The sequence below is a fragment of the Nanorana parkeri genome, unplaced genomic scaffold (assembly GCF_000935625.1).
Source record: "Nanorana parkeri isolate BGI_ZX_2015 unplaced genomic scaffold, ASM93562v1 scaffold30, whole genome shotgun sequence".
In the NCBI taxonomy this organism is placed as follows: domain Eukaryota; kingdom Metazoa; phylum Chordata; class Amphibia; order Anura; family Dicroglossidae; genus Nanorana; species Nanorana parkeri.
The window spans coordinates 948,929-974,264 of record NW_017306298.1 but is presented as its reverse complement, the minus strand read 5'-3'; the positions used below and the strand labels follow the sequence as shown (position 1 = coordinate 974,264).

The window sequence follows — 25,336 nt, the reverse complement described above, 5'->3', positions numbered from 1 at the left end:
TATATCTATATATCTATATATATATAAAACAATTATGTTTATGGTAAAGCATTCTTTTATTTATTTTTATGTTGGTTAAAGAAGAACTATTGCATATAAATATGTCACGTTTAGTGTTAGCAGCGTTAACGCACATGCGTCAAAGCCATAACAGTGATCTCTAGCAGTCTTAAGAAATATGTCTACAATCTATCACAGTCTCCAGAGACGTGTCCCATGTCTCCAAAAACTGTGGAATTTTCACAGTCTCTGATCCTGTCTTGTAGCATGCCCACAGTCTTTGACCATCTCCTGTTGGAGGACCATTATTTGTAGCATTACATTCAGTGAATAGTATGCTATATACAGTAGGCTTTATGGGCTAGTTATAAGTATTCTGTCTTTGTATATCTTACATGACTCCAGTGACAAGTACACCCTATATAAGATTCTGTGACTGCCCCACCCTTCAGCCAACTCTCACTTCTCCTGCTGCAGCAAAGAACTCTCATGCCTCCTTCTGCTTTCTATATACTTAATAAAAAGACGTATGAGACCTCATTCAGTGGCTGAGTCAAAATGACAGAGCTGTAGACAACACTACATACTACATTACTAGAGGTGGGAAACTGGCTTGTCACTGAACCTGTAGACATCTACTATACCCATAAGTGAGATATCAGTTTTTGATGTGGGAACTCTATACCTGCAGCTTATATGAACTTTCTATGAGGTGTAGTGAGATTTAAATGTAGTGATGTAAACTGCACTACCACTGATGGTCTTCTCTAGAAGTCTGAGGACTACCAGACCAAATAATTTCTGTCAGTGTCATTAACCCATACTTTCCAACTTTCGGAGATGTGTAAGAGGGACAACTTCAAAGCCAATGTGTTTAGGCAATGGACATAGCCCTGCCATGCCCCCAGTTATGCAAACCATTAATTTATATGCCAAAAATGATTGATTAGACCCAGAATTGTTTTTTCCACCATTACTTTTCTTTTATACTGGCTTTACAAAATAGTAAACAAGACAATTATGAGATAAGATGAAGGTTTTAGTGTAGAATAACACATTTGGTAGGTAGCTAGAACCTTTTTCATAGGTCTCTGTACATTAGACCAAAAAGAGGGGCAACTGAGGAAGAATTTGGTTCCAAATGAGGAACAGTTTAGAGGTATGTTAACCAGCAATTGGTACAGTTACAGGGTCATCATATCCAAAATAAAGTCAGTGAGAGCAGGGGCGTCCCGAGGCCGGGCGTCACTTGGTCTCCAGACCGGGTGACACCCCGCCGTGTCGTCATTGCGCATGCGCAGCCATCTGATTGACGCCTTCCGGCGGCCATCTTCGTGATGGACGCACGCAGAGAGAGGGGACATTCACCCAGCGGGATCAGGTATGCCACCGCACCCCGAGAGTAATCTTCTTAGCAAAATTACTGTTGTTTTCTTTTTACCATGTTTATGAGGGTCACCAAGATCACAAATTACAGATCATCACATGCGACCCCTAAGCCACCAGTTCTGAAACTGGTATGCGGGGTCACTTTAACATGTTCATAAACCATACAGATAGCTGTGCTTTTGCAAACAAAACTTCCATTTTATTTTAAATAATCATCTATGCTGATAACGCCAATGGTTGTCCAACAGTACCTCAATATGCATGATTGTCATTTATCTGTGCCAGCGTACCCTCCATCAGTTTAAAAACCAAGCCGCTGCCAATATCCAAACAGAGAAAACAAATAATCTGGCTTGTTCTCCATTCAATTGCCTTTCCCACATAAGCACAATTAACGTGCCCATTACAATAACGCAGCACAATGATGGCTTTAACTGCATTGATATCGTTCATGTTTGTGTTATCGGAGGAGTAAATGCAACCAAATGGCCATTTTCTTATCTCTTCCCGGTACATTAGAAAAGTTCACGCCCTGCTCTTAAGCTTTTTTTTTTTCTTCCCCCAACACAGCTGTAGAGTATTTTAAAGCCTATTTTTTAAATAAGTGATGCTCAATTTGTCTTTGATGATCCGAATGATTCAGGTGAGATAGGAGCCCTGTCGGGCCCTGATTTGCATAAAAATTAATCACGGAAAAATGTAAATTGATAAAAATTTTGCCTGCCTTTTTTTCGACCCCCCCTGTGCTCGAAAAGCCACGGATGGCTCCCAAAAGCAATCATCACAGTATGGTGCCACGCTGGAAGCCGAACAAATGATCACATTTGTGTTGAACACTGGCTCATTTAAATGTCAGCATTGACGGGGCGGCACATCACATGATAAAAGAGAGAGAGAGAGAGCGAGAGAGGAAAAAAAACCTAGAGAAACACGCAGCAGCCAAAAGAGAGTATAAAATCTGTGGTTACTTCTTAGAGAAACGTGATCTAATGGGGATGAAACACACGTTAATTATCCTTTTTTCGAACTGATAATTGTTTTAGTATATTACCAGAAAAGTATTCCGATTTATTTGGAATCAAACAATACGGTGTCTGAATGCAATACCTTGTTAGATTTGATTCCCCCCTCATTTTTTAACAACTGTAATTAATCCTAAAAGGATAGTACAGAAAATAAATTAACTAGCATCTGGCAGATATGTTGTCTTTTAACCATTTCCCCTGATTAGCAGCCTATTTGATGTTATTGCCCTTCTCGCGCCGCGTCTCGACTGCCTTAAAACTCCTGTCCAATGAAAGCTCTCGAACATGTAGCCATTTTGAACTTTGAAAAGTAAAAGTCCCATCTAAGAGCTGAATGTACCTGCTGTTAGCTTTCTTTGCTAGAAATATTTACTCTGGGCAACCCTCTGAGATGGGTTTGACTTTGTTACTAAAGGTTTGACTTCCATGGCCTCAGGGCCAGTAGCTAGGGCTGTTCCTATAATGAGGCAGCCTGAGGCTGTTGCCACAAGTGGCATCTCTTTGGGTCATGTGAGGGGATGGCAAATAGAGCTGCTTGGCTGTTTTGCTGCACAATGTTACTGCCACCCCCTTATCGTCCTCAGAGCATCGAGCATCCCAGGTTGCTTAGAGCTAGGCGGGGAGATGTGTAAGACATCTCCTCACCCAGCTCTTGGCTCTTAGCAACCTGGTATGCTCTGACCGGTGTGCCACTCAGCTCCTGGCAACCAGTGATGTCACTGGTTGCCAGGAATTAAGCAGGACGCTCTGCTCAGCATCCTTCCCAGGTCCTGGCAACCAGTGACATTACTGGTTGCCACATGATGCAGAGGCTACACCCTCCACCTCCAGCACCTCCCACCCCCCACCTTTAAAGCATGCACTAACAGCATCTCCCCCATTCCCCCTGCTGCCTCAGGCAGGGAAAATGCTAGGGACGCCCCTGCCAGTAGCCTTTTCATACACCAGTCCAATTATTACACTTTTATCTGACATAATGGCAACAGGCAGATGGGACTTATAACGGCCATACACAGGTTTGATTTTGTCAGTCTCCTGCTGAATTGGCCAAAATTTGATCCATGGGTGGTGCTGCCGGCATGACCTGGCTCGACAAAGGTCAATTTTTCAACTTTGACTTTTGTCAAAAGAGCCAAGTAAAAAATTGTCAGCCAAACAGTGACTGCAATCAGCTGCACTTACTGTTAGGGTATTCTGACAGCCAGCAGGGGAGATTCCTCCATCCACATTCTTTAGTGTCAATGGGAGAATCGAGTAATTCAAGGCTGAACGAGGAAAATTGAACATCGTATGGTTAGCGTTAGACTTAAAGTCACACAAGGACTTGCTCTTAGTAACAAAGTGAAAACATAATTGGGGGGCACACAAAAGAGGCATTCCTATCGAACAAAGATAATTGTAGGCCCCTGCTTTTAGATAGGACTTACAAGTTTAAAAATACCTCCAAGTTCTTTTTAATACCTTACTTACTGAAAAACATGCAACTAAAGTTGTCCATGCATGCAAGTACTTACCTAACACTTCAAAACCAATCAGATCCACAATTATCCTCTGGTTCCCTTAAAATGTAAACTCACTATGCTGTATAGGGTCATATCTCTATTACTGTATATAAAGCAGTATCGCTATTTTATGAAGTAGTTTATTGCTGTTCAACTTTATTACCAATAATGAAAGAATATTGTATGAAATTATAGCCTGCCTAATCACCTTTGACAACCATCCTGCTTTCTAGCTCCGATCACCCCTGGACTATATATTAAGTTATCATTGTCCGCATGGTGTACAAACATCTGTCCATGTATGGTTACTTGGTTCATTAGTAAGAATAGGGAATGAGAACTCTGCCTGCCTGTGTCCGAGTGGCACTATTAAACTGGCCACAGCCTTTCCAAGACTGATCACTCAGTGTGCTGAATATCTCTGCATACAATATTAGTATGTACAGTGCTTTACTGTGCTTTCTACTATAGTTCTTCTCTCTTCCTGTGCATTTATTTGGATTACTTGCAAAAATCATCTTGCCTCTGGGTGCATCCGTTGATTCTGGATGATGCTGCCAGATTAATACAGCGCTTCTTACTGAATCTTACACCAAGAGGTTTATTTCTAAACAATTTGCAGGGTCCTGCGAATATCTGTGAATGTTCGTTATGTGCAAATAATGACAAAAATTAACTTTCTTAATATATTTTTTTTCAGGGTGAATGTATTGTGATGTCATACTGTGTTATGGCCACTAGATGGAGCTGAAAGCATTGGAAATAAATATTTATTCATACAAAATGAATGTTCACAGATATTTGCAGGACAAATGGTCCTGTGAATTGTTTATAAATAGACCCCAAGTGTAAGTGTAGCTTCTACAAGAATTCAGCACCTGGTTCTTCCAACTTGGAAAGTTCTCTAAGGGTACACTCACTATCCTCTGTCTGGACCAATTTACACTCTGACCAAACTCATCCTTCTTTATTGACTAGAAAGTTATTGCCATAACTGTCAAACTAGCTGCTACTGTATACGCCACTTCAAATCAAGGCCACAGTTCTCATTTTGCTTTGGGTCCAGGATCTTATTTTGATATTGAAAAGCCTTGATGAAGGAGGGTGGGTTCCCTGAAGCATGTTGATTCTTTTACGCAGTCATCAATGTTGGGGTATTTTCCTTACACTCATCATCATTATTATTATTATTATACAGGATTTATATTGTGCCAACAATTTGTGCAGCACTTTACAAAATAGAGAGAGACAGTACAGTTACAACACAGTTCAAGCCGAGTGTAACGTCTCTGCAGCACAAGCCTTGGATCACAACTGCGGAGAGGGTACTTGCGGTTTGGTCAGTTGATGGTCTCAATTACTCACTTAGTAACGTAGAGAAATATAGGAGACCTTTCACATCATATAAACCGTACTGAGAGGTTGTGTATGTCAACTGAAAGAAATAGGTGGGAGAGGGTTAACTTCTGCAGGATTAGACTGTGGTGAGACCCGGTACTGCACAGGTAATCCCAGTGGACGTATACCAAGAGAGACAAGTGACTTCCTTATAATGACAGTCAGCTGGACTTGACTACAAGCAAGTTATACTGTTATTCCCCTGGTCACACAATACAGCTTTAACAGTCGCGGCTTAAGTACGGATACTTGCGATTGGAAGATCACTCCTGGAATCTCCTATGGCTGATGGTGGTGAGCATCAGCAGTCCACTCTCTAGCCGTCCTGGCCCGCAATCTCAGACTTCCCCCTTGATGTGCCTTTGAACTACCCCCTAAGTGGGGTTTGCGAGGTGCTGGTCCCTGGTTGCTGCGGTCTGCGGTTGCAGAGTGTGAATCTTCGGCGTTCACTGTTGCAAACAGTCGGACGCTGAAGATTCGTTTGGCCCCGTCTTAAGGAGCCTCGTGCGCCTGCGCTAATAGGAGGAGGAGCCGAGGGTCTATGTGCGCGTGCGCTGCGAGGAGACGCTACAGCCCGTTGTGCGCATGCGCGGTCCCGAATCGTGATCCCGGGACGTAACGAGGTAGGCTTCTTACACCGAGAGGGTCAGGAGGTCCCTGCTTATAAGGACTCACAATCTAAAAATGAAGGGCAAGTGATACAAATTGTAATAACTGTGAAGGGTGTGAAGGATGAGTTGTTTGTGAAAGTAAAACTTCAGTTGTTAGGTAGAGGAGGGATAGGCTTCCCTGATGGGATGAGTTTTAAGGGATAAAGGCAGACCGAGTAGAAGGTAGCCAGACAGAATGGGGGAGGCTCTTGAGAAGTCCTGGAGGCGAGCATGGGAGGAAAAGGGGAGAAGGATTTTACTGCTGTGTCTGTCTCTGCAAGGACATTACAAGGACAGGAAGTGATGGGATATTTCTTTAACAATGACAGAGACAGCAACAGAAGGCCATTTAGTAGGCCGTGTTTGTGCCTAAATCTTACCCACTCAAAAACTAGGTTTTTGGAGGTGGGTTTATTGTGGTCATTGATCCCAATGGCTTCAGAGCATTCAACCAGATATTCATAATGTCACTCTTCTTAAAGTGGAACTACACTTGTTGTTTTATGACAGAGACTATGTATGTCTCTTCTGTCATAGATGCTTCTCCCTGCCTGTCAGCACTTTTTTCTGTAAGTGTACATTTAGGCGTTTGTGCGCAACTCAGTGTACAGTGATGGCACGATTCTGTGCCAGTGCAAAGTAACTCTTGTGCACATACAGCCTGTCTGCATGTAAGCCTGGCCTGGATCACCATGGCCATAGATTTTAAACCCAGAAGAAGATTGGGTGAAGATGGAAATGCTGGCAATGAAAGCGATTGCTTTGCTAGGTACGTGTGCCATAACGTGCAGATATGCTGTGTATACTTAAAAAATATGGCCTCTGCTCTGGTGATTTAGTTATGCTTTTTTTACCCTGCATCATCCTCTGGAGGATCAATATCACCCATAGCAAAAGCCATAATAATGCAACTACATTTACCATTGTATATCTGCCAAATGTAATATTTAAAATGCAGGGTCCTTAAAGAGACACTGTCACTCTGTCCATTCAGGAAAAAATCATGTCTTTGGTCCTCATAGACTAAAGTCCCAAATTAATCTATAAATAAAAACATGGAAAATCCCATGTATACAAAACATGGTGCCTGCAAGCAGTATACTATATACTTGATTCAAACCTACTTTCCCTCAAATTAAGGAAGCATCTCCAATGTTATATACGTTAGCTATGACCATACTACATTTAATGTATATCCAATCACAATTATATGGCTTTAGATGCTTATAAAGTTCACAAGAAATTGTTTTTTGGTGTTGGAAACAAATGAATACCAGCTGCTTTATTTTTTTCTTATGCTGCTTTTAATAATAAAACATTTAAATAAATAAAAAAAATGTAAACATACAACGTAGTACACAAGGAACAATGCTCCTTTACTAAAGAAACCTTTTGTTTATACAGCTAAATGACTCATTGGCAGGGACTCTTCCCGTATCAGAAGAAGGAAGGCAATAATTTGCATATTGCTCACCTGAGGATCCTATTGTAGAACTATTGTAGGGCAAAAACATTCTATCCACTGTTGGTGATTTCATCAGTGTCTACTAGAGGAAACTGTGTCCAGAAAGTTGTTGGCACTTCCCTCCAGGATGATAAAAATGGTGTCAGGAGAAGTTTGAGAGAATTCGGCCACGGGGCAAATACAACCAAGTGGCCCTTTCATTGTAGCTACAGTTTTAAGTTCCAATGTTGGTGTCCTCTGCAGCTCTTGATATGACATCTCAGGCCTGGTTCAACGCCGTTTTTCCCCCATAGACATCAATGGATACACCAGGAAACGCGTGGCAGAAGCATGTTTTCCATTGACCGCAATGTTTCTTGAGCTGACATTTTGCATGCCAAATGTGCCAAACGTGCATAAACGTGCAAAAAGCACGCTGAACCCGCGCGTACAAATGCGCAAAAACGATGCCGCATTGCCAGGTGCTGTAATCTAAGGTCTGAACTGGGAATGGGTAGCTTTATAACACCACCAACTGTACATGACCGCAGGTTCTGCTCTAAACAATGTCTGAATAGTGAAAAATATCAACTGAGGACTATTAGCCCAACATTTGGCATCTTAGCTTATCGATTCACTGCAATTCCATTTTATTTTACCTCCTCTTCAGCAGTCTGAATAAACAACCTCTAATATTACATCTGTAGTCCTACAGGAGACAAAAACTGAAGCTGTTTAAAGGGAAAATATATTGGTTTTGGGTGTGTATATATAGTTCCACAGTGGTGGAACTCAGGCTTTAATTCTTCACCCTTATTGTCAGAGACATCATAGTATTAAGTATCATAGGGAAGTTAGTGACATGCTTCTGCTTGGAAAGTCCCAAAACCAAGAAAAAAAGTGTAATATATTGAAGCTTACTAGTCCTTAGATGTACTGTTGGCTGTATTAATTTTCTTTTTTACGGCTAAGTACATTTTTGGCAATTTATTCCTTAGTTCATGTTTTCTTAGCCTGCATTGTGCACATCCTACAGAAGTTGTCTGAACTTTACAGTCTCGCTGCACTGACTACAGTGGAACATGATAGATCACTGCTTGCTGACATAGCTCCTTGAAGTCCAACTTGTGCGAGAAATACCACAGCTTGTAAAGACTTACTAGCTTCTCGGCCTTTTGGCTAAGATCAAGTGTAGTATCTGTTCTTATCAGTTGTTGGAGGGGAGAGGATGCTGCACCCGATGGGAGAACATTCTAGTACCCTCTGACGTAATGGTGGGTGTCAGAGAACGGTTCGGTCCACTTCTGGTTGCGTCAGGCCCTGATGATCGGGTAGACCCCAGACAGTAGGAGGACCCCCGACGGCACTACCTCCTGATGTGAGCGGAGAACCACAAGGTCTGGCCGGAGGGTTGGGAGGCGGCAGAGCCCGTGGTGTTGTGCCCCCTGGGGGTGGGTCCCAGGGGTGCTCAGAAAGTCACTTGGGTGTGGGAACCCACATGACTCACTGTGCACTTGGTCACACACCACCTTGCAATTTCTGCACATCGCCTCTTGGACAGGCCTTATGGCTAGTCCGGGGCAATTTTTTAGCACCAGGCCCCAGGGCCTGTCAGCGTGGTGCACTGGCACTATTCCTTTATTTATTGCACTTCATGCACGATTGGCACATTTTTGTGTTTTTAAATTTTGACCCACAGAGTGCTAGGGTGCAGGTACCTTCTGGGCCTATTCCCGATGCAGGGGAGGAGGTTCTGCGCCCTGTGGGTTCTCTGCCTCCTCCCGAACCAGGGGGTCTCTCTTCGGGAGAGCCCCCTACCTAGTACTTGGTGGCACCTGTTTCGGCAGGTCCCCGAAGGATCGGGGTCCGCCAGCCTTTGGGTTGGTGGACCAAAGGATCTCAACCCCTGTCAGGAGCCTTGCGCCCCGGGGGGTCGGCAAATCGAGGTCCCTTCTTTATTGAAGGACCAAGCACACTTGTGCACGTTTTTGTGTGCTGTGATTTCACGGTTCACTTTTTTTGTTCACAGGGGGAAGTTTGTTTTATGATGCACGTCCACGGGCTCTTAAAAAAAATAAAATATGCAATATTTCATATTTTTCTAATTAAAAAATAAATAGAAAATATCTTCAAAAAGGCCACACATGACCATGTCAATAGGTCAATCACTCATAAAACCACTATAGTTATTAGGGAGAGTCCAGAAGTGCAAATTCATCCCTATATCATGTCCATATGGCAAGGTGAACCTAGAAGATGCCAACTAAAACACTCGCCTTGCTTTGTAAAAGGAACGTCTCTGCTGTCATAACAAGTAATCTGATTTCAGCTAGTCTTTTACTAGTTTACATTATAAAATGATATGAAACATCTGTTTAGATGCTTTAAGGTACATGAACATTTGTCTCCCACTTACATTTTTCTGTTGTGTTTATTAGATTAGTTTTATTTAATACTCCCCTTTAAAAAAAAAAAAGTCACAACAAATAGATTAAAAAAATAATTCTTCTTGACCTCAATTTTAATTACAGCCGTTGATAAAGTACATACTGAGCTTGAGCAAATATTTATAAGGTATAAAAAATTCAATGAACATATATTCTAGAGTATCTCTGCAGCCCCCTCCTGACTCGGCAAGGCGGCGCTACAATAAGCTTGTGATGCGAATCTGTTTCGGGTCCCATGACCTAAATGCAAGCCTTTAAATAAATAAGAGCGAATATGTTATTAGAAACATTAATTTGCATGGGATTTGAATCTCATTATCTCTCACAATTTGTTTGATCTCCTCACAGTTTGGCTGTCACATAATGGATTTGACGCTTGGAAGAAAAACGTCATTAATACTAATTTTTTCATTTGCAGCACACTGCTTGTAAAAGAATTACAAATGCTAAAATCGAGGGCAGAGCTGAGTGTTGAAGGCCCACAGCAAAACGCAGGCTTCTGTTCTGTATTCTGATAGTCAGCAATGAGAGGGTTATGGGGAAGGTGGTAACGTCAAAGTTTTCCCTGTGCTCCTTTTCGGAAAATCCCAGTCTTCCTGGCTTCTGAAATGGGAAAGTTGGACATATTTTTAATATAAGTTAAATCAGAACAGCTACATTAATATATAACATATAAGAAAAACACTACAATTAAGGACCGGTTTATAATATAGCATTGCACTAATGGCACGGGTTCTATGCATTTAGGATATGTTATTGCACTGCATGCTAGGTGTGCTGATGCATTGTGTTGCCATTCATTGTGGATGGCATCCCACACACCTCCGCCCAGGAGTGCATGCGTTCCAGTGAAAAAAATAACGCATGCACCATTTTCCTTCATCACATGGCACCACAGCACACTCTATTGCAGTACTGTGCATTGCAGCGCAACACCCACCAAGCGTGAGATGCATTTGGGTGACATTCAGAATAAATAGCAACACAACACACCAGTGCACCTGTTTGAAATTCAGGGAACCCGAGCCTGTGAATCCCATTGAAGTCTATGGGAGGCCAATGCTGTTAGTAAGCTCTGGCAATTTTTAGGGATAGTAGGCAAACTACTGTGAAAAAATGCATGGGAAGCTGGGCACTGCCATGGGGGGGGGGACATTTACCAATGCAAAAAATACTGTTCTGCAGGGAGAGGGTCTTTTCGTGTGGCTTTGCGGGCAACATTGAAAATACACAAATCTTATAAATAACATGCTTGGGGGATGCCTTACAGCTGTATGATGTTACAGAACAGTATGATTTATACAGAGCATCTCATCGACAGTTTAAACTGGCAGTGCATATTTGGCTGTGGAATTTGTATTTTTCCTTTACAATTACATGCAGCAGAAGCACCCCAATTTGTTTCATTATAGTTTGAATAAAAAAACTTTTCTCAGGTAGCTTTAGTACTATTGACACATGCTTTTCAATATTGCTATCCGCTGTTCTCGATGATGCAAAACTATCTTGCTACTGGACAAGTTCTATTAAGCACTCATAAAGAGTCCACGGATGAAACTGCCATATAAAATTGCCCAGGAGCAGGAAATTGTTTAATGAGGGAGAATTGGCCGACATGTAGTAGAGAAAAAGAATACAAACAGGTGTTTTACTAAAAAAATTAAGAGACCACAGATGACACAACAGTAGCAGGACAATCTTAAATAGCAAAGCTAGGTCCGAATTTACAAGTAGCAAATCACAGGCTGGGTCTTTACTACAAGAACGGAGATCCTGAAGAAGATACAGCAGTGTAAAATGAACCAGCAGCAGGGCACTTTTAATTAGGGATAATAGGTCTAACTTCTGTATGCCTAACTTTTATTCAGTGATGTGGCTAGGGGGTGCTTTGAATGTGGGTGATATAATGTGACATGATTTAGGTGCACACTTGTATTTAGTCTTTTTTTTCTTTCTTTCAAACGATGCAAAAGCAGCTCCAAGAATAGGTGTCACCCCCAAACGTAAAAAAAAACCTCTATCAACAAAAGGAAAAAATAAAATAAACCCACAATGAAATGAAAACCTAACCACAAAATCTCTCTCCCCCCCCCCCCCCTTCTTGAAACAAATGCCCTTTTTTAAGGAAGCAATGCAGCAAAAAAACTGTAATCTAAAATAAAGGTCATTAAATAAAAAAAAATATGAAAACCCCACAAAACTACCTTCTAAAGAACTTAAAAGTTTTTTAGAAGGTAAAAAGTTTGTTATAGACGGGACAGCAGCTAAAAGTGACCACTGACCTCAACTCAACCACAAAATAAAATGAAAAACAAAAAACTACCACAATAATAAGAACAGCAAAAAAAATCAGGATTAAAGTACAGTTTCCTAACTGCCCTCATCTCTTTCTATGCAGTTTGTCAGCTTTCTGTACAATAGCTTCTAATTTCCTAACACTGCTCTGTGGCCTGCTTTTTATAGTGAGGGAGTTGGTTTAACCATGAACCCCCTTATTGGCCCTTCCCAGCCTGCTGGCCATAGTTCAAAGGCAGGGAATGATGACATTGGAAAAACAATTCTTGTGTGGCATCATCACAAAATTCACTGGGAACGTGAATCTTGAAACTGCAGGATTGACCTCAAACCCATGGTAGTGGTGAACCCCAACCTCATCCCTTCTGATGCAAGAACCTACATGTTCATGGTGCTGACTCTCTCTGTCTGTGCACTGCCTGCCCTCTGCTATCCTCAAGCCTAGAATTAGATGTGGACAGCATAAATGCCTGTGGGGATTTTGCTGACAAGTTGGCCCGTACAGAGCTGTGGATCCTGGTGCACAGGTGTAAGGTGACATTACAGAGCCGTTATAGCCAGTGAGTTCTGAATCAGGAGCATAACCTCTGAAGAGGAATTGGTTACTCTTCTTGGAATTTGTCCTTTAAGTTTGAAAACAGAAGGAGGTATTTGGGAATTATGCTTTAAACTACATCTATCATATGCAAACCCTACTCCCATCTATCCATATGTGAACAAAACCAGACCTATTTTGTTGCCACTTTCTATAACAATGGAACATAGGCGCCTTAAATCATGTGACCTATGCAATCTCCTTTAAATTGTCCAACAACCATTATTGGAAGGACCTACTTAATCCATTCAAATTTATACCCAGTCTGATAGACCATGGCAGTTCATAGCTGTAGGTAAATCTAACTATTTTACAGTGAGATTGTAATATGTGGAAACCTTTCTTTACACCTCTGCTTTGATGGTACTTTGAAAGAAGGTTAAAAACGCTCAAACATGTTGTGATTTTTGTGTGTACTGCTCTTACAATTAAATGCAGTTTTACAAATTTATAAGAGTAGTCACTGAAGAAAGTTACACAGACTGTGTTGAACCGTTATGTAAAAATTTTCATATAATACAAATTTGGTAAAATAACCTTGACTTGTACTAAGCTTTAAGTAAGAAGAAAAAAAAAGTGAAAAAAACAAACAAACTTCAAACCTAGTTTCAACTTCATCTAAAAACCTGCTGCTTTCAGAAGACCTAATATTGTGGTAGATAACCATGAGCAAGATGTGTGTTTCATGAGTTGCATGATTTGTTGTCTCCATCTAGTGTTATTATAGCAGTATGCAGCTTAGCACATGATCTATCATTGCGTTGCTTTTATTTGTTTTTCATGTATTTATTTTTAAGGAAATTTGTTATAAGCGATATACCAAGGCTACCATTATGACCTTCTTGTGAAAATGCCAATTGCCTGGCTAACTCTGTCTTCAATACTTACTAAGTAGCATATGTAGCATACTTCATGCCAGCGGGACCATCTCTGCGACCACTTGTTTCACGCTGCCCCAAATGTAACCAACTGCGCCCCTCTCTAGCCCACTGCCTATGGTTTTGTCCTTCTATCAATGCAGTTTGGACAGAAATCTCTTCTTTCATCACCACCATTGTGGCATGGTCGCCACCCAGATCTCCAATGTTGTTCTTGTTCAGTGCATCATGTGACTCTCTGGATGCAACCCCCCATTCTGAGCGCAAAGGCCCAAACTGGATACATATCTGTTTGCTGGTGGCATCTAGGAGATGTATAATGAAGTCTTGGAACGCATCTTCTGCCCCCCAGTTATCAGAGGTTGTGGGAGAACTCAAATTGTTATTTAATAGGGAAAGGTTGGATGCAGGACTGAATAAGGATATAAAAACATCAACATTTTTCAGGCGCTGGCGATATTTTGCTGCTGCCACTTTTGATAGATCCGAATTGTCTCAAATAATGATACATGGGGCAACCAGCATGGCCCTTATGGCACTCTGCTCTTAGTCTGCATTTTCTTGGTGCCTTTTTTGTTTTGTTTTTGTTATTGTTTTACGCTCATGCTCGAGCTGACTATTTCGTGTTTTGAGACTGTTCTCCTTGACAAAAAGATTCTAATAAAATGTATTTAAAAAAAAATACTTACTAAGTCATTGAGCAGTGAGATGCATCAGGTAAAGTTAAAATAAATAAAGAACCAATTTGATTCCTTGGCAGTAACTGCACAGAAAGCAGGTTAAAAAGCCTACACAACTAATATAAAATAATGTCCAGGAAAATATAACCAGATCCATACTAGTTGTCACCGAATGTTGCTTCTACTGGGCTAGCTGCTTCCTCCAAAAAGCTCTTTTAGCTGTGAGCTGCTAGAGTTCTGCAGATATCTTATATCTCGCTATATCAAAGAGAATCGAGGGTGACATTAAATCTTTTTTCTGTCTGCAGATGGGCAATAAAACATGAAGGTTTATCTAAACCCAGCCAATGGAAAAAGTCGAAAGTGAAAAACCCTTTGTGGAACAAGTTGACTTATTTGTGGCCAGTTCTGCCAAATGGAAAAATTAATGAGGTAATATTGAATTTATTATATTGCATTTTGATGCAGCACTTGAAGGCAAATACATTTAAAACTTGAATGTCTAAAAAATGTGTGTGCTTTACTGGTGAGGCAGAATCCGTGTGTGTCACAAACAGGCAACAGAAGTCCCTCACTGAGGCACAGCCTAAATCCCCTAGTGATGCAGATTTTGTGTGCAGGATGCCACTAGAATGTGATCCTTGGGATAACCCAGGTTGTGGCAGCTGACAGACAGGGACAGAACACCAAAAGTACCAACTTGTAAAGCAAAGACAAGGCCATAAGACAGGAGAGAAGTCAGGGCAAGCAGCAAACAAGGAAAAGCAGTAGGTGAGGTCAGGCAGAAAGCAGCAATCAAAAATAGTCTAAGTCATAACCAGAGGTCACTGACAGTTCTAGTCAGAAACAGATGTCATTAGTCGTTAACCAGAAAGTTAGATCTGTTATTCACAAATGTAGACTAACAGGTCAAGATATGGAGACTTTGCTCAGGAATTCTGGGAATGCACTGATCCAGATTTACTTGGATCGATTAAAGCAAGGTATGTAGCTGCAGTTCTGTATATTTTCCAGCACATGACAGGGGCACACACCTAGATACAGCAGGTGATAACAATTAAATGGAACCTGTGATCAAGCTATGGACAGTCAAGAATTTACATATTCCTAATGAGCAATAAATGACAAGCCCTCACTAATCTTTGTACCTTCAGGCACTGTAGTGCAATTCATTCTCAATGTTCACAGAATAAGTACTGAGGTCAACTCAGCTGACCCTATTCCCTCCTCTTAGCATTGCTCCCTTCTCCTACCAATGACTCACCAGCTCAGTTGACCCCTCTCCTCCCTCCTAGCAATGGGTACGCAACTCAGCCTACCCTGGTCCTCCCTCCCAACAGTCTCTAATATAATTACAGATCAGGCATTCTGAAAAGGGGGAGCTGAGCTGCTGAGAGAACCACTTTCATGAGTTTGATGCTTCTACTCTGAAATTTGAGTCTGAATTCTTCCACAAATACTGTAGCTACCAAGATAAAAATGACTTATTTTAAAGCATATTTACTACTTGTTAAGAATATGTGAATTACTGTATGTCCATAGCCTGGCTACAGGTTAGTAGTTCCACCGGAAGAGGTTGTTGTAGTCTGATGATTGCAATATATTTACAATAACTATGTAGATGGCAGAGAAACTGTATCTGCATGTTCCTTCATTATTATTCCTGTTTTTTATTATTGCATCTTATTATTTCTTATATAAATATATAATAATGAGTTAAAATTATATCTGGGTAATTTTTAGGTCTGTGCATCTATTGAATGGGCTCAGTGTTCGAGATTACATTAAACTGACTCATCAGTGTGAAAAAACATATTCACTCCATCCAATTTAGGTGGCAGGCTGCCAGATAGTAGGACGATTAGGTGGGGGGTTGTTCTGTAGATGGGGCTGAGTTTTAAAAAATTATTTATGAAAATATTTTTTGGTCCTGACCATTATAAGAAAGACAGAAATTATATACACAAATACTACACATGCCCATTGTTAACTCTATAACATCTTTTTCTTTTAATGTTTGTTAGAAATTTGATTGGCCCATTCAAGGATCACTCATAGCAAACAGTCCACCTCTGCAGAGACCTGCCTTCAGTCATCCGGACAGCCACACCCCTGTGAAGCTTAAGGTTCTGAGGAATGGGGATTATGACCTAAAAGGAGCCTGCGTCATTGTGGGACCAAATCTAACCAATATGCTCAAGAAACAGTGAGTTGGTGCAGCTAGTCATGAATGTGTTGAACTATCCTTATTATGAGGGCCTGTGTGGGTGGGTATTTTTTCATGTCAGGACTTGCTTTTCTCCCCACACAACTCAACGGGAAAGCAAAAGCAGCTTATAAGCAAGTCAGAAGGAGATCAGTGTGTCTGCCAATGTAAGTGATCTCAGGAGCATCTCAAACTGATCTCAAGTTCAAGAGGAATGCATCTGAAAGCAAGACAGCATTTGCCCTTTGAGACAAGCCCAAAGCCTAACAACACGGACCCTTTATTGTATAGATGATGATTGTGAATGATGATGTTAAAGCTTTTTATATGTGCTTTCAGAATAAACCCTTTTCCCTCTATGGAAAGAAAAGACCATACAAAGTACATTCATCTGAGTTTGTTCATAGCTTACAGGAGTTCTTTATTATTCTTGCCAATATCTTTGTTCTTTGCCATGAGACAAGGCGAGAGTTGTGTCTCATTCAGTGCCCTCTAGGGGTGCCATGAGATGCATTCCTACTGTATAGACACTGGGGATACAGAATAGGAAACTGACATCCCCATATTCAGGAACATCTCTGCAAAAGCTTTTTCACACAATTTTAATGATTTTTTTTTAGTTTGTAATTTTTTTGGTAAGAAATTCTTAAAAAATGTAACAAATGTTAATTAATTTTGAAAATAGTATGATATGTTAATCACCATGGCCTGAGCATTGTCACAAGATGAATGAAGGGGGGGTGTTTGACATCACCACTCTCTCTAATCTTAAGCGCTAGCCCACCCCAAGTATTTGGTGGCATCAGCAATGGAGGAAGTAGCAGTGGGGAATTGCTGTGAGGTCAGTATATGATGGTCAGGGGTGTGCTTCAGGTAGGCCCTATCACTTTGCTCTGAGTGAGCAAGGTCTCTTTAAGCTTTAAGGTTCTGTTTTTTGGGGTGAAGAACAGGTTAAAGTAAGGATGAGGGCTATAATTCAGTTTTAGGTTAAGTGTAAAAGAGATCATTTTAGGTCTATGATAAAGGGTTAAGGTTAAAAAGAAGGTTTGATGGTTTGACAGGTTAATTGTTATAATTTCTTTTACATGTTTATACGCTGCTTTTATTTCTTTTCTTTTTTTTTTTTACTATTTGTTATTATTATTTCATTATAAAAAAAAACCTATGTATTACTTGTTTGCAGAACATGCTAGGCTTTCTAATTAGAAAGACAAGCACTAAGTTTATGTGTTTTGGCAGACTGCTAATTACCAATTAAGACATTGCCTCCTCCATTGCTAGGAGAGGAGTAGGAGTCGTGTTCCTCCTCTGAGTCATTCAGGTCTGTTTTTGGCACAGCAGCTGAATGAATGGAAGAGACTTCACAGACCTTACATAGAGCTAAACCCATTTTTGTCGCAGCAGCTGAATGAATGGCAGAGACTTTACATAGAGCTAAACATGCTGGCTTCAATAATTTGCAATATTTCATATTAACTTGATGACTTACTGTAACGATCGCGGCTTGCGTTCCACAGGGGGACCGCAGCCGCAATCAGGAAGTAGAATCGCCGATGCGTTCCAGCGTGGAACGCATCGGGGGCCGCCCTGCATCACCAGCACCTCCCCTTCCCATTCCATATAAAAAGCAGGAAGCCGGGTCAGTATGGCGTTCTATTATTCTTCTATGAACGCCATCTGACAGCCTGCTCCCTGCTTTTTGGACCGAGAACCCCAGAGCCTGGACCTTCCTATTTTGACCCTGCTAAACAGCAAGTATACCTTCTCTGTGACTGAAACAGAGAGACTACTGCAGCTCGCCAGAGATCTGCAGTATTTATACTGGCTTGCAAGGATTTCCTATTCTTGCAGTGGATTGGACTCTCACTCCCTCTAGGGGTGAAACATATGAACTGCGATCACTATAGTTTTCCTATGGAAGTGTAACCAGTGTATGATAGGAATACTCTGAGAACTTAGAGTGCTGAAAATTCAACTCTGCTCACTTATGATTTATGCTATTTAACCGTTGTACCTTAAATTGCCATTATTTGAACTGTGAATACCCCTTGTTCACCGCGGCACATGATGGTAGGGTTCCAAACTCTCCGCTTATGACTTGAGAGTGACGCCTGGAACCCGACCCTGACGCCGTACCCTCCGCCACAACCATACCTGCTTTTAGCCTCCGCAGCTGTGATTCTTAATATTGCCACGACATTACACTTACAATATTTTATTTATTTGTAGTGAACACTATACATAGATACATTAAAATTTTAGGTTTGCACAAGGGTCAAGTGTGAAGGCCAGAATTAGCGATAGGTTACACATCAGGCACACGAGCGCTTACATTTTACTTTTCACTTGTTTTCTATGCTGAAATGTGCACTTTCCGGATAAATCCAGTTGTCTGCGTATCTGCTTATACAGATCATTTTCAAAAGCGGTTCTCACTCCAGCTAACTTTTATTTTTTTCATCATACACTCAGTTTGAATTGTCTAGGTTGTTGATGAGTTTACTTAAAAGGGGAGGTCCATCCAGAACTGTATTTCGCAGTACTGTGCATGTATTAAATGATTGCGCCAACTCTGCTTTTGTCTTTGAATCACAGTCTTATTAAACCATTTGAGAAGAAACCAAACAAAGAGCAGGCACACAGGAAAAGTGTAGAAGTGAACACTGAAAAAGTGGAGCAGACTGAAATGCAGCAGTTTTTAGAAAGGTAAATATATTATTTCATTTGTATTCAAAGCTAAAATTATAGAGATTAATATACAGCAGCCATGTACCTACATTACCTACGTCCAGCCTCTGGGCCCCATAGCAGCTGCATCATCCAGTATGGAGGTAATGGCGGCAGTAGTGGGGGTACATTCTTGCTCTATGTTGATCCTTCTAGCTAGTAATTACCTTGGACAAATAATTTAGGATACGTTCTGTGAAGCTGTAGTTCAGGCACCATGCACAGGGGCTAATGGATAGCTATCATCCCAGGCAGTACCGCTGTTGCAGACACACATCAAATCCTGTGTGTTTAGAGCCTGCATTAACTAAAATGGTAAGTGCAAGCTGTTACGCACAGAGAAAGCAAGACCCAGTAAAGCACATCTGACTGTACACAAAAGCACACGTCTATGCATTTTTCTAGGTAGTCAGATGCCCTGTGCTGTGACCTACTTTCCCTGTGCATAACTGCTTAGACTGCTATGAAAGCAATAAATGTACTGCAGCTTAGCGGTATTTTAGAAGCATAGGGGAAGCTCTAAAGCAGCCTGTGCTGAGGAAATATGTAGCCTGACATAGCTAACCTCTCCTTCTGGAAATACTTGATTGCTGGCTGTAATGCTGATCCTCTATGGTCCGTCATGTAATTCACTGACCAAGGGCAAGCATGCAAATCAGATGTGCTTTCTGCTTGCTTCTAATAGGTCAGTTCCTCAGAAAAACCAGAGGCAACTTGGCAAGTAGAATTTTTAGAAGAAGGTTAGCAATGCAGGTTTCCTTTAAACCTCCTTTGACATTAGACCTACGGGGGTCTACTTCTGACATCTTTCTAAAAAGGTAGTTGCCCGGTTGTCATATTGATCCAGTGGCTTTGATAAATCACTGGCCAGGAGCAAGCAAGAGGATCAGAAGACTCAGAGAAAAGTCAGCAGTTCTTATCTGCATGCATTCTCTGGGTCAGTAACTCACAGTATTGAACCCATAGGGTCAACCAAGCCCTTTTAATGTTTGTTAGTTATATGACTGGCCCATTCAAGGATCACTTATAGCAAAAAGTCCACCTCTGTAGAGACCTGCCATCAGCCATCCGGGGATTATGACCAAAAAAGAGCCTGTGTCATCATAGTAGGACCAGACCTAACCAATGTGCTCAAGAAACAGTGCTTTGGTGCAGCTTGCCATGAATGCATTGAACTACCCTTATTATTAGAGCCTGTGCTGGTGGGCTTTTGCTCATGTGAGACTTTGCTTCTCTTGCTATACAACTCAACGGGGAAGCAAAATCAGCTTAAGCAGGTTGATGCTTTCTCTGGGACAGTAAGTCACAGTACTGAAAGGCCCTTTTAATGTTTGCTAGCATTATGATTGGCACATTCAAGAATCACTTATAGCAAACAGTCCACCTCTGCAGACACCTGCCGTTAATAATCCGGACAGGTACACCCTTGTGAAACTGATGGTTCTAAGGAACGGGGATTATGACCACAGCCGGGCTCCTAGCATTTTCAGATAGAAAGCTCAACAATGGAGGCTTCAGTGTTCCCTGCATAACCATGGTATAAAACTAACCCAGCAGGATGATGTGCTACAAGATGTTGGTACATACTAGCACCTTATTACAATTTCTTATCAACATTATGTACCCAGGGGGCCCATGAAGCTACACATGTGTCACAATTCCATTTTGGCACACCCACAGAACAACGGAAGCAGGGAGTGTTCAAATCTGGACATTGAAGATACAGGATGTCACCAGCCCACTAAAGAAATAATTCCAAAATACATCTTCCTTGATGTATGAACACTTTGTCACAAGGATAACGATGTTCCGGGGCCACACAGGGCCCCTTTATCAGGTTTGATATGACAACGTTCAATCATGTGTGGCCCTGAAACATCGCTATCCTTGTGACAAAATGTTCAAACGTCAGTAAAGATATTTTTTTGGATGCATTTCTTTGGTGTGCTGGTGACATCCTATCTTCATTGATTTGAGGGGTGCCATCTGCAGTCAGTTCAGCACCAAGCTTCAAGGGTTATACCGGTCAGGAGTGTGGTGGGATGTTCAGTGGACTTACAGATATGGACATTGGCATACCCACCCCCCTCCTGCATCCCACAATGCAATGTAAACAGTGCAGTGACTTATGAATAGGCAATTGTATGGATTATGATATAGACCCAACTATCTAATATTTTATATACATAAATCATAAAGTGAGATTCCTGCTAGCATTTTCTATATAATATAAAGAGCAAAGTTTGTTCCACGTCTTGTGTTTATCTACCCGAGTGTGTGTAAGCACATTAAAGGGCGACGCTGCATGTTTCCGCACATCATCAGCAATGCTGTGTGTTCATTCGCAGGTGTACACAGATAATGAACTTACCTTCCGCAGCCCGCAGGCTATTTAATGAAAACGGCGCTGAGATTTTTCGTCTGGGAGACGTTAAAAGAAATCAGCTGGTAAGATGAAGCGGTTTAACGGTTTAATCTTTTCTGCATTCTGACTCGAGATCGGTATTTGTCATACTGGTTCTAAAAGATCCTCCAACGGTGTATTACAAGCCACTTAGTTACACTTCAGCGTCAGATGTACAGTGGGAAGGTACCGTGGCAGGGTTCTGAGCTGTCAGGAAGGTCATGCGGTTGATGTGGCGTGCTGAGTACAAAAGGTGCATTTTTATGACTGTAATATAATCTGTTAATCCTGAGCATCAGGTTTATGAAATAACAGCAGTAATCCCAACTCATCCAAGGAGAAGTACAAGTGCTTAGTGGGGTTTTTATGCTTATAATTTATCGTGCTGTGACTGCTGTTGCGATGTACTTTTTTCCTGAGATGATATAGAACACTGATGTGTGGCATTTACAACAGGTCTATGTGTCCTGCGGGGAGCTTTGGATTGATCCTCAGTTGTCAGCGACTGAGCAAAAGAGGCAGATTCTGCTGAGCAATCTCACTTCTGATGTTTCCTTTATTCGCAGCTACTGTTGCTTGAGAAGCCCAGAAAGTAAGTGTCCTTTATGCGTAATATCAGTCCAGATTCTTTTTAGGTATCGTCGTTCTTTATGTGCAAAATCTGCACCCAGCAAGGAAAGCAGATAATGAAAAGCACTGGTATGTGTCAAGGCAGCAATTGTATATGTGTAATAGCCCAAGCGCATATGGAACCAAATCTCTCTGTCCCTCTTTCCTCCTCAGTTGTGCCTCTTTTTGGTCTGCTGAATAGATATCTATGAAAGAGGTTCAATTTAACTACCAAAAATGTTATTCTGCAATAAAACCTTTATCTGATCTCTTAATTATCTTTATTTGTTATTTCGAAAAGCCAGTAAAAAGGAAAAGTAGGAACAAAATACATGAATGGTGATATAGTTGCCTATGGATTTATTGAAAAAAGAAGTCGGTTCCCTTAAAGCTATATAAAAGATGTCTATCTTTATAAAAAAACTCACATAAAACCTGTATTCAAATACAAAACACTCGTCTCCCAAGAACAATCCTATGCTAAAAACACCTAAAATCCCCATTCACAACCTGAGGAACCCATAGGTGGTACGGAGTGGTGCTGTGACAAAAAGATGTTTATTGTTATAAAAATAGCTTGTAGAAAATACAAAAAAATCCAGTAGAATCCTTTTATAAAGCTTTATGGCAACAGACTTCTTTTTTTAATAAATCCATAGGCAACTATATCACCATAAAGGGGGGCTATTTGTATTTTGTTTCTGGCTTTACTAATTTGGTGCAGGTTGCCTATGGATTCCTTAAAACCATATCATGATATGGGCTAAAAAAATAAGGGGGTTCTTCTCAGTTCGAGCGGTTAGGGTCTGGAACTCGTTGCCACAAGCAGTGATTTCAGCTAATAGTGTGGTATCGTTCAAGAAGCTTTTGGACGATTTTCTGAGAAACGGTAATATACAGGGGTACAAGTACTCCTAATAACGAGATGACTCAGGGATCTATATACACACACACACACACACAATAGGTTGGACTTGATGGACATGTGTCTTTATTAAACCTCAAATACTATGTAACTATGTATACGAATAGAATCTATGGTGAAGGTTGCAATCCACCAAAGCACGATAGTGCATGTTGTGTTAATTGTAAAAAGGAAAAGTAATGGAGGAAAAAAAAAGTTCTGGGTTTATCCAATCATTTTTGGCATATCATTTCCTAATGGTCCGCTTAACTGGGGCCATGGCAGGTGTGTGTCTATTGCTTTATGGCATTGTGCTGGTAGGTGTCCTTCCTTCTAATCTCAGAAAGTTGGGAGGTATGGGTATAGCTGCTGAAATCTGAGACCTGGGCACCACGTGGGGTCCTTTGGCACTTGTTGTGAGGCCCTCCTGACCCCTAGAGTTAGAAATCTGTATTGTGGTGCTTACTCAAGCCAATAAAGATAAAATAATACGTTTGCCTGTCCTCTAGTAGTTGAATGGTTTGGTTTATTTCTTTAATACTATCTTAAGTAGGATATTCACAGATAGAAATTCACACGAATGTTGGCACGAATGTGCACACGCAAACTCCTTGCAGATGGTGTCCTGACCAGTATTTGAACCAGGGACCCCCGTGCTGCAAAGGGGCTGTACTAGTAGTGATCCTTAACAGTAAATTGTAATGTATTTACAAGATTTATGAAAACAAAAACTTAATTTAGTGACAGATGGTACCATATATGTCAATTTTGATATTATCCATAGTTATGCTTTATTCTTCAATTCACTGTATAGCAACAAATTATATTTCATCTTTCACTCAATAGAAATAAGTTAGCAGATAGTCCAGCACACAGCACCAAGTCCCAATGCTTAATTTAGGGTAATTCACATACGCTTCACATTAAATAGATCGCTATCAAGTTGTGTGCTAGAGTATCTTCTAACCAATTTCCATTTAATGGAGGTGGACGGGAGCCTTGCTGTGCCCCAGTATTTCCTGTGGATCCATTGATGAGCGTAGGTCGGGCAGGTTATACATTTTATTAATTCACCTTTCACTTACTGATAAAATGAAAAACATAACTCTGATGATGTTTAGGGGCAATGGCACCCAATTTGCTTCAATATGGAAAATAATGTTGATGGGAGATAATATTTAGCTATAAATATCACTTGTAGCTAACATACAGTACACGGCTTAATTCACAAAGCTAAAACACCGAATAATATTCTTTATTTTTTTTTAAAGTGACAATTTATAGTTGCGTCCAAGAAAATTTGAAAAAAATTCACAAAAATAAAGATCCTTAGACTTATGTAAAGCATTGTGACTTGAGCCTACAATACTGTATATTAAATAATGTTTCAAGTATACCAACAATACACAACTTCATGCAACAGTAGACATTAAGACTTGCAGTAAAGATGGGACTCAGGGCATATTCCCCATCATAAAACAGGCCTGCAACACCAGAAGGCTCACAAAGACATCTGCTAACTGTCCCTTCTAAACAGCATCTGTCAGTTTCCCATGACAGTAATTGCAATAACCTCTGCTGAGTGTTTGCTAACAAAGTCCACTGCCTCTCTCTAGATCTGGCCCTGGAGGTAAATGGTGACATTGTCGCTGGAGCAAGGCTGTCAGTGAATTATTGTGCTGTTCAGGCAACCAGCGAAGAAGAAGAAGATGTTGTCGTCCAAGAGATTCAGGAGGAGCAAATCATTGTGCAGGAGAGTGATCTGGAAGAGTTTGAGTAAGTGTAAATGATAGGGAGTGAATCAGACTCAGACATTTTATATTTTGGGGACTCCAGCTTCATGGTCTCGCCATTGAAGTTCTTGGTTTTGGTTTTGTCATTTTACCATGCACAAGTCAGAATTCTTCTGCTGGACTTTATTTAATGTTAAGGCTGGACTCCATTCAAACAGCCTAACTGGGAGCTGTTTTACCCTCCAGAGGATTTGTATATCTCTCCATTCATTATTGAGATTTACGCAGCTCTGTCACACAGCATAGCCAGGTGGATGATATGCCGAGTTTGCATTGATGGAGGCATCAGGAAACAATGCCTTCCCATATTGAAATATGTGCCCTCCTACATGTCTTCAAGATTTCTTCTTTCATAATAAGAGTGTCCACACATTAAAGTTGCCCCCCCCC

At 41.0% G+C, this 25,336-nt stretch overlaps 1 protein-coding gene across 1 annotated transcript in view; it reads left to right on the top strand.

Annotated features, from left to right (window-relative positions):
- DCDC5 (doublecortin domain containing 5) overlaps positions 1 to 25,336 on the top strand; it is a 90,492-nt gene that overhangs the window by 35,192 nt on the left and 29,964 nt on the right. Inside the window, exons 6-10 of the mRNA XM_018567677.1 lie at positions 14,612 to 14,735; positions 16,328 to 16,509; positions 21,585 to 21,684; positions 22,097 to 22,232; positions 24,770 to 24,929. Coding sequence (XP_018423179.1) covers positions 14,612 to 14,735; positions 16,328 to 16,509; positions 21,585 to 21,684; positions 22,097 to 22,232; positions 24,770 to 24,929 — 702 coding nt within the window. The remainder of the gene's footprint in view (positions 1 to 14,611; positions 14,736 to 16,327; positions 16,510 to 21,584; positions 21,685 to 22,096; positions 22,233 to 24,769; positions 24,930 to 25,336) is intronic.